Source organism: Rhagoletis zephyria, unplaced genomic scaffold, assembly GCF_001687245.7.
Source record: "Rhagoletis zephyria isolate East Lansing unplaced genomic scaffold, Rhagoletis_zephyria_1.1 Rzeph_scaffold_00630, whole genome shotgun sequence".
Taxonomy (NCBI): domain Eukaryota; kingdom Metazoa; phylum Arthropoda; class Insecta; order Diptera; family Tephritidae; genus Rhagoletis; species Rhagoletis zephyria.
Genome location: NW_016157714.1, coordinates 2,523 through 12,148, shown reverse-complemented (window position 1 = coordinate 12,148; position 9,626 = coordinate 2,523). Strand labels below are relative to the sequence as shown.

Below are 9,626 nucleotides of genomic sequence, written 5' to 3'. Positions count from 1 at the left end.
GCATGGTTGTAAGCCATGCAGAGTCCGCAGAACACTCCGGAAGCAGTGTCCGGAGGATGCATCAGACTAGGCCGAGCATGCTTTGAACTGCCATCAAATTATAACTTAAGAAAGTTTTATTACATGGCAGTTGAGAAGTGCATGTACATAAATTTCATTAATTTAATGAAGGAAATTTTTGCACATGCAGCAGTACATAGCATGTATTTAGGCGCCTGGTGTTAGCAGACGCGCCTAAACAGTAACATATATGCCCAAAAACTTGAAAAATATTAGATGATTGCTTTTTAAAAATGCTATTTATAAAATTTGGTTTTGATTGCGACATTAGAAATATTCAGATTATAAAAGTTTTTCACATATGTTTTAAGATTTTAAAGCTTTTAAAATGTACGGTAGAATGCAACAATGTGCTTGAATTTGTTTGCTTCTTCGTCAGCTTATTCGTTTGCAGACTAGAAAAATGGCGGACAGCCATCAAAATACTGATTCAAAATACACACAAATGGGTGCGCGCAGCAAAATTCAGCCCGAATGGTAAGCTCATTTCATCGTGCGGCGACAAGTTAAGAATTTGCGATACATTTTCAGGCGAATGTATGCGAACGTTCACCGGGGGAAGAGCATGGCATCCAGACGGCAATCTGGTGGCTTTAGCATTAAGTTGTAACCGCGTTAAGATATTTGACAAAGCTGAAGGCGAGCTAATACAGTGCATTCGTCGCCGGAGAATGATGTTGCATTTCACCCAAGTGGAAATTTCTTGGTGACTGGCGGCGATGACGATACAATAAGATTGCTTGATTTATTAGAAGGTCGGCCAATTTATACTCGGTAGTAGTGCACTTGAGCGGAACCATATAATATAAATTTTTTCCTGTATTCAACAGTTGCTCGTTTGGAAATCTAATTTGCATACATTTGATACCAATAGCTCGCAACAAACAAGCCAGTTCTCAAAGAGCCCAAATTGATTTTAGTCATGCAACAGCTCCACATAACTCCGCCATAGACACACCAGTTGCTGGAGTACCAAAAAGCTGTGATGACAGTATTTTAATTGATCCACGACAATCGGTGGCATATGGAATCCGTGATGGAAATTTTCTGGTGCTTGATAGCCAATATACTACAAGAGTGAAACGCTGTGATAGTATTCTTTCTTAAATTTCCATCTTTTATTTGCAGTTACATTAAGAAGCTCATAGAGGACAGAGCGGTTGGTGAGGAAGGTGTCGAGTTACTGCAGTACTGCAACTGGGAAAATCCGCATTTCGCACGTGCCCCACTCATATGGAATAGTAGCTTATGTCAAAAGGCTGGTTTTAGTATAATGCGGCATTAGCAGCATACCCTCACTGGCGCCGAGCCGTTGAAGAAATTTTGGATAAATAAACGTGCAAGAAATAGTTCCGATACTAGCACGTCCATATTCTTGTTAAGGGTAATCAAAAAATTCCTTGTGTTGTAAATAATAAAGGGAATGCCGGATTATACTAAAGCCAGCTTCCCGACATAAACTACTATTCCATACGAACACAGAAATATAAATGTATCTAAAACTGAATAACTCAAATTGGATTGCATGTGCATAATATACCTAATATTGGAATCTGTTTTGATCGTAAAAAATACAACTTGCAATCATTTAGATTATAGTTTTGAAAGAAATTGATTGCAATCGTAAATTATGTAAAAATTGTCAATTTTCAGATATGTACATATATTTTAAATTTTTGCTTTAATTTTTGTCTCCTTTTAATATTTAATTAGATACCTTAAGATTAAAATAAGCTTAAAACGAAACAGCACAGCAACCCTTTTCTGTTCATCTTGAGAACACAAAACCCTCTTTTGTTAAAATTCGGCGCTGCACAAAATCCTGGCTTTTATATTTTCCAACAAAATACCACTTCGCAACCCTGGATTTTCACGAAGCGTTTCATTCGGGTCGTAGTTTGGCTACTTCGGGCCATTCGGTGTTGTATGCCATATTGGCTGCCATATTGTTCACACTGTCATCGCCATATTGAACACCCTGTCAACTATCTGTCAACCCTAAGATATCTCACTTTTATTCTTCCACAATGGAAAAAATGTCATGATTCTTAAGGCTTCTTGGTGGGATATTAAATGTAATGCGTTCGAGTAAGAACGGCGCGTCAATCGCACCCCGTATAATGTCAAAAACGAAAGTAAGAGAAAGAATAATCCTCCTATTGTACAGTGATTTAAGGTTTATGAGCATGCATCTAGCAGTGTAAGATGGGAAAGGGTCAGCGAAATGTAGAGAGCGTAGAGCATAACGAATAAAAGATTTTTGGATACGTTCAATTCTGTTGATATGACAATCATAATATGGTCGCCAGATGATGACAGCGTACTCGAGCTTAGAACGAACAAGAGTAGTGTATAATAGTTTTATGGTATAAGGATCAGTGAAGTCCGAGATAAATCGACGGATGAATGCGAGCATTGAATAGGACTTAGCAATGGTATAATTTAAGTGGCTGTGAAAGAGAAATCTAGCATCAAAAATTACCCCTAAGTCAGAAACTTCACCAATGGTGGCAAGCTGTGAATCACCAATGAGATAAGAGGTCTGGGTAATGGAACGCGATTTGGAGTAGGAGACATGGAAGCACTTTTTTATATTTAAATTTAATCTATTTTTGGAGCACCAAACAACCACGTTATTAAGATCGGCCTGTAGATTGATAGAGTCTGAAGTGTTAGAAATCGTAGAATAGATTTTCAAGTCATCCGCATACAATAAAAATTTAGAAAAGTTGAAGCAATTCGAAATATCATTGATGAAGATCACAAAAAGTAGGGGACCCAAGATGCTCCCCTGAGGAACACCAGAGGAGGCGTCGAAGGGATAGGAGAACACATTGTCAACTACAACAACACAAATCTGCGAAGAAAGATATGATTCTACTCAAGATAAAAAAGCTGAATGAAAGCCTATGCTAGCCAATTTTGAAATTAATATTGAGTGACTGACTTTGTCAAACGCCTTAGAAAAGTCCGTATAAACGGTATCGACTTGCAGACGGTTATTAAAGGCAGTTAGACAGGATTCGGTAAAAACAGCAAGGTTAGTAACAGTGGACCTTCCAGGCATAAATCCATGCTGATTAACAGATATTAAAGGACTGACAGCAAAAAATACTTTTTGTTTGACAATAAACTCAAATAATTTGGATATCGTTGATAATTTGGCTATTGGCCGATAGTTGCTTATATCGTTTTTGTTGCCAGGTTTGAATACAGGGGTGATAAGAGTGGTCTTCCAAGCATCTATAAACTCCCCTTGTTCAAGCGATTTATTGAAAATTAAAAAAAGTGGATAGGCAAAAGCGGAACAATTCTTCAACAGGAATGACGATATTCCATCAACATCAGAATGAGTAGAAGATTTGATATACCGGATACCCTCCTCAACATCGTCAATTGATATAGCAAGCGAACCAAAGTTGATAGGAGAATGGGCACTCTGAGGATAACCTCCACAAGGAACCGAATCTATGACAAAGTTAGAGCGAAAGAAGTCCGCGAAGAGATTGGCAGCTTCAGAGGGAGTAGAAGCATGTATTTCATCATAAAACATATCACTGGGAATGCTGGAACACGATTTCTTAGACTGGACATACCTCCAAAAAGCCTTCGGATTCAATTTTATCTCCGACTCAAATTTACGAACATAATTCCGCTTAAGAACCTTACTCATCGACTTAAACTCTCTGGAGTATCGCAAGTATTTGTCCTTGTGAGATTGAGCATTTGAATGTTTAAATTTCTTAAAAAACTTGTTTTTCAAATTCTTCAATTTTTTAAGATCTTTGGTATACCAGGGAACCTTATAGCTTTTTTTATGCACTGTTGGTATATTATCCACACATATGACATTAATTTCTTGCTTAAAAGTATCGAAGCAATCCGAAGCACCAACACCCGCGAATAACGAATCCCAGGCTACTGATGAAACCGCATCATTTACAAGATTAAAGTTGCATTTTCTATAGCAGAAGCTAGTAGGACTACTATCTGATAAAACAGTTCTGAACTCATAAAACTCTAAATGAAGAATAAGCGGAACATGATGTAGGCCGGGAGTCGATAGTGGGTCAAGGCACTCATTAAGTGTGAAATTCAAATCATTACTAATAAAGATAAGGTCTAAGATTCTAGATAGCTTATTAGAAAAATTATTAATTTGTAATAGGTTAATACTTAAAAAATTATCAATAACATAACATTCACAGCCGCTGTTAACATTCGAAGGATATAAGACTCGGCCAATATCCAAACTAGACCAGTTAATGTCACACAGGTTAAAATCCCCAACAATACAAAGATTTTCATTATTAGAAGCTAAGGCAAGAATGTTATCCACATGCGCTTTATATAAAGTTTCAGCACTAGACGGCGGAACATAGGAAGCACATACGAAAAGTTTAGACAAGCCATTGACAGAAACGCAGAGCTGATCCAGCAGGGTATCCTCATTCGCCAAAGGGACGAGCGCCGATCGATAGTTTCGCCGAACTGCAATGAGCACTCCACCACCTCTAGAGAGCCCCGTTTTGATATAGTCACGGTCTTTGCGAAAAACGTTATACAAATTGGCATCAAAAAACACAGAATCGAAGAAATTTGTGTTAAGCCAGGTCTCAACCAGTATGTAAATATCATAATCTGAGTGAGAACTCATTTCAAAAAGTGCCTTGGACTTTGTTCGGAGGCCGGAAACATTCTGATAATAAATTTTTAATTGCTTGGAAGGAGCATTTCCTGATACAGGGTTAGTTATGCCTCTTTCTGAGGAGCACCGTCTCGTTGAAAAAAACGAAACGGACGAATCAACACACTCGTGGGCCAAATGTCCGCCTTAAGCAGCTTCTCATAGCCACAATCCAAAATCCCCAATTTGAAGTTAACTCTTCTGAGCTTACTAAGATCCGAATCTTTCTTTATTAGCGGGTAGCAAACCATCCACTTTACATCAATTTTAGCAGCCTTAGAAGCATACGACAGAATATCAGCAGCAGTTACACTAGGCGAGAATGAAGATATATGCAGCCATTTGAAGTCTGAAATAACACTTAGCTCATTGGTGCTGCATGAGCCAATAAGCAAAGGTTTTGCAGTATTGCGTTTACGATTTGGTACAATTTTCCAACCGGGTGTTTGCAATGTATTAGTATTAGTAGCCGTCGCAGCAGCACTCGAAGTAGGCGTCGTAGCTTGCATTACCACTGGGACAGGCGAAGAAGAAGGAATAGAGCCACTAGAAGAAGCAATCCCGCCAAAATCAACTTTGCGAGCGGGAGAGATGACGTTGACACTCAGAGCGGATGTGCGCTCAGACAAGACGCTTTCAGAGCCAAACGAGTGAGGGGCAGCGGGAGCCACAGCAGCACCAGTCGATGCACATAAATTATTGTTGTTGTACGAAGCACTAGCACCACACTCAGCAGCCGGCAACCCCACATTACATTTGTCAGCAGGTAAAGACGAGATATCAGCAATAATAACATTATTGCTGTTTTTGGCTTTGTTTTGCTTTCTACCCGCACTAGCATTAGTCGGGACACCGACCGACGGCATACATGTAACAGGCAGCGAAATGCAGCCATTAGCAGGAGTAGGCAGATTGGAATATGGGGATGCAGAGGGCGATAAACCAGCAGCCGCTTGAGCCCAACTTAGGCGAGCGATATTAGCGTGAGCAGCAGAGACAGCCGAAGCACTAGCATTAATCTGATCATCAACTCGACCGGGGGAAGGTGAAGCAGAGGCAGCAACAGCAGTGGCGTCAGACAACAACGAACGAAGTTCAGCCACTTGAGAAGCGACAGCATTATGCGATTCGCCGACAGAGTGAATTTTTAGCTCAGCACCAACAAATTTCTTCAAATCATCAAACTGATTTTTTAGGTTATTTGCATTGGAGTTGTTGATTTCCGAATGCAAAGAAATTATTAATTCTATCTTTGTTAATGTTAGTTGCGTGTTTCGTGTATTATAAGTGTCTTGATGTGGCGTTTTATGTCAAGCTTCTCGATTTTTGGGGTTCGTATTATTGGTGCATTGCAAGCAAATTTGCAGCTTTATCGGCGTAGGTGTTACCATCAATTTCTGCGTGTCCTGGGACCCATATGAGCTTAAGGGTTTTCTTGTTATTTATTAATAAGTTCCTTATTTGATTAAGGGCCGGTTGTTCAATGTCTGATTAGCACAAATCGGAGGTAGAAGCTCCGGTTAAGCACAACTACTGCTTTATCGATCACATGTTACATGCATGATGTCGAAATCGTCGATAGTGTAGTGGTAGTGATAACCAGACATTGAACAACCGGCCCTAACTGTTTCCCAATTGTTACAGGTTGGATTTCTAACTGCTTGTAGCACCGATAGACTGTCTGACGGTTTTTGTTTTTTTGTGAAGGGAAAAAACTATAGCTTCGTGTATAGAGAAGACTGAAAAAAGTAAGGTTAGTAACAGGTGACCTGCCACTTACAAAGCCGTGCTGATAAGGGCTGATCAACCTTTTAACTGCAAAATTAAGCCTCTGTTTCACAACCGACTCAAAAACTTTTGAAACAGTAGCCAATTTTGATATAGGTCTATAGTTCGAAACATCATTCTTATTGCCACTTTTATAAATTGGCGTAATATAAGCTTTTTTCCAGTCATCAATAAAATGCCCAGCCGAAAGAGATTTATTGAATAAGATTGTTAGTGGCTGGACAGGAGAAGGGCACCGTTTGAGCATAGCACATGAAAGGCCATCCGAATCCAATTTAAATGAGTGCTTTAATGAAAATATGGCTTCTTGCACGTCACTATCAGAAACATGTAGAGCCCCAAAATTAAGGGCAGAATCTGAAAAAGGGTAAATTTCAAAAACAATATCAGTGTCAGAGCCATAATTAGAGGAAAAAAATTCTGCAAAGAGATTGGCTACCTCGACGGGAGTATTAGCCTGCTTATCATTAAAGAAGACTGAAGATGGCATACTTGATTTGGTATTCCTATACTATGTTCAAACCAAAGTTGATCTTGTAATTAACATACTTATCGTAATTATCTCGCCAATCCACTTGAGATAGCAAGATTTCGCCATACAAAAATATGACTTGAAAATCTCGTCACCAACCCTGCCAGCCACGGCTCACCACTTTCCCCTGAAAATCAAACGATTTACAAACACATTCACAACTTTTTAGTCATCTCACCCACACACTTACAAATTTTTTGTTCGAACTGTCAAAAATATGTCCCTTTGTTAGAGCTACATACCCGATAAGAATTCGTACTCTAATAAGAATGCTATGCGTTAGAGCAAGCAAGTTAGAAACATCGTCGTTTTGATGACAGTATACATACTGTGAAAAATGTCACTTTGCGAAAATTTTTATAGGTAAGAATACGTATTTAACAATTTTATTTAATTATAATGTAATTTCTTCTTTTAGATTGCAAAACAGCAGCGACTTAGTCACATTCTTAAGGTATGTATTGAGACTTTTTATATGTTTATAAATTTGAATTGATATTTTTGTTTGTTAACAGATTGGGATTCACCATCAGCACCTTCAACGCTTGCATCTCCATCGCCAGGAGCACCATTAGAACCTTCTGCCCTCAGCTTCTTCATCGCCAGGAGCACCACCAGTACCTTCTACCCTCAGCTCCTTCATCGCCAGGAGCACCATGGGTACCTTCCGCCCTCAGCACATTCAACTACAGGAGAACCTTCAAAGTGTAGGTCCAACTTGTCAAATTTTGCAAAGTTGTAAGAAAACTTAATTNAACTAAATTTTTGTGCACCATTACAAATGATTTGCAACTGTTAATATATATTAATAGAAAGGTAAATCGATTACCTTTCTTTTGATTATAATACTGTTAAAATCGCTTAACTATTTTATAGAAAATTTGCAACTTTTGAAAACATATATATGCAAAGGAGTAGTAGTAATAATAAGCAATTAAGCAACCACATATGTATGTAAAAATATCTTTATTAATAATGTTAATTGTAATTTTTATTCATAATATTGATTACTAACTATGTATATTAGGTTAACAATGCATTCTGAAAAATAAATTTTGCAAAATAAAAATCAAAAAAAAATTTAAGATTTTTTATTTATTGTTTTTAAGGTTATTTTGAATTCGCTGTGAATAGAATGCAACCCTGCGCCAGCTGAAGTGGGCAATGCTAGACGAGTGCAGCTATATGTTTTCCTTACGAAGTATCTGAAGGAGTGCGACAGTGATGCAAGGATCACACATACAGGGGGAAAGTGGTGACAATCTGCACACCGCCCATACAAATGTCACCAGTTTTGAAGTGACTGAAACCCGCGGTTTCACCAGATTTTTCACCACTTTTGACTGGCAGGGAAGTGGATCAGGATTTAATCCTCATGAAATCTCGCTGTGCAACCCTGATTTAGCGCCTTCTGTTTGTGAAAACAAATTCATCACAGCTTATGTTGACAATTATTAACTGTCAAATTGTAGTTCAAAATTAAAATAAAGTAAACGAAAGTTACTGGCGAAAATTTAATTGCGGATGGAGTCTAAACCAAAAAAAAGGTACTTTGGAATGAGGCGGCGGAGGCTGCTCTGATTGAGTTGTGGCGCGAGAGAACGCCAGAGCTGCGGTCAGCTCGAAAAATGGCCATATGGAGATGGCCAGCGATCTGGGAAACATTGGCTTCGTATACACTGGAGCGGAAGTGAGAGTTAAGTTACAAAACTTCTGCAACAAATACAGGTACATAAGTAGCTACTAAATTAACTTTTATTTTCTTTCATTTATTTGTTAAATACTTATAGGAAAGAAAGGACAAAAGTTGGTCCGTCGGGTGGCTCTCCATCTACGTGGAAGCTGTATAATGCCGTCCATGAAGCCCTTGGATGCCACAAGAGTTACTGCGCTGACGAGTTGACGGAGGATAGTATTATGGGTACGTAATAATCGATTCTATTTATTTTCGATATCATTTTTTATTGTTTTATATGTATATAATATTTTAGTTGATTTTGACTGCAGCGAAGCCGAGTTTTACGACTGTATCGAAATCGAGACGGATGGAGAGTCACCAACATGTCCACCGCTCATCAAATGTAGACTCCAATAGGCTTTCCTCGAGCGAACCTGCAAAAAACAAGAAGAAGACGGCAGTGTAAGTGATGGAGGATACGCGCACCAACTTCTTAACGGCAACACAAGAAATGAAGCAAGCAGATGATAAACGGCTTGCCATTTTGCAACAGTATGCGGATAATGTGAGCGAAATGAAAGACGCGTTCGTAGAAGAAATTCGCCAAAATAATAATTAAATTAATTAACTTTGCAGAACTTAAAAATTATCCGACGTGTAACATTTTTACATACAGCCAGAGTCAAAAGATGGTATGTACTTTGTTCTAATATAATACTTATTAACAATTATTCTCGTGAACGATTTTTTTCCTTAATTTTGTATGAAAACATATCAATTGCTGAGTGGAAGATCGCCCTATCTCGGCAGCCAGTTCGAAAACGCCCTATCTCAAAAAACTTTTCAAGAACGCCCTATTTCAGAATTTTATTGAAAAACAC

General features: G+C 38.5%; 1 protein-coding gene and 1 long non-coding RNA gene across 5 annotated transcripts in view; both read left to right on the top strand.

Annotated features, from left to right (window-relative positions):
• LOC108360795 (uncharacterized) overlaps positions 1-1,362 on the top strand; it is a 3,029-nt gene extending 1,667 nt beyond the window's left edge. For 2 of the 4 annotated variants that reach the window (XR_001847186.1, XR_001847185.1), the window contains exons 2-5: positions 440-537; positions 592-815; positions 891-1,137; positions 1,189-1,362. This is a non-coding gene — a long non-coding RNA (uncharacterized LOC108360795). Of the gene's footprint in view, positions 1-358; positions 538-591; positions 816-890; positions 1,138-1,188 lie in introns of those variants that run through there. The other 2 variants (XR_001847187.1, XR_001847184.1) reach the window with 2 other exon arrangements.
• A 7,347-nt stretch (positions 1,363-8,709) lies between these two features.
• LOC108360797 (uncharacterized) lies at positions 8,710-9,162 on the top strand. Its single transcript, XM_017613236.1, has 3 exons — positions 8,710-8,795; positions 8,858-8,988; positions 9,059-9,162. The coding sequence occupies exons 1-3, from the start codon at positions 8,710-8,712 to the stop codon at positions 9,160-9,162; spliced, it is 321 nt and encodes a 106-aa protein (XP_017468725.1).
• Positions 9,163-9,626: the final 464 nt, after the last annotated feature.

What these genes read in the sequence shown, in the direction of transcription:
- LOC108360797 (XM_017613236.1), top strand. Translation starts at nt 8,710, where the DNA reads ATGGCCAGCGATCTGGGAAACATTGGCTTCGTATACACTGGAGCGGAA. An exon ending in AACTTCTGCAACAAATACAG is followed by an intron (nt 8,796 to 8,857) that starts GTACATAAGTAG and finishes AAATACTTATAG; the next exon opens with GAAAGAAAGGACAAAAGTTG. An exon ending in GACGGAGGATAGTATTATGG is followed by an intron (nt 8,989 to 9,058) that starts GTACGTAATAAT and finishes ATAATATTTTAG; the next exon opens with TTGATTTTGACTGCAGCGAA.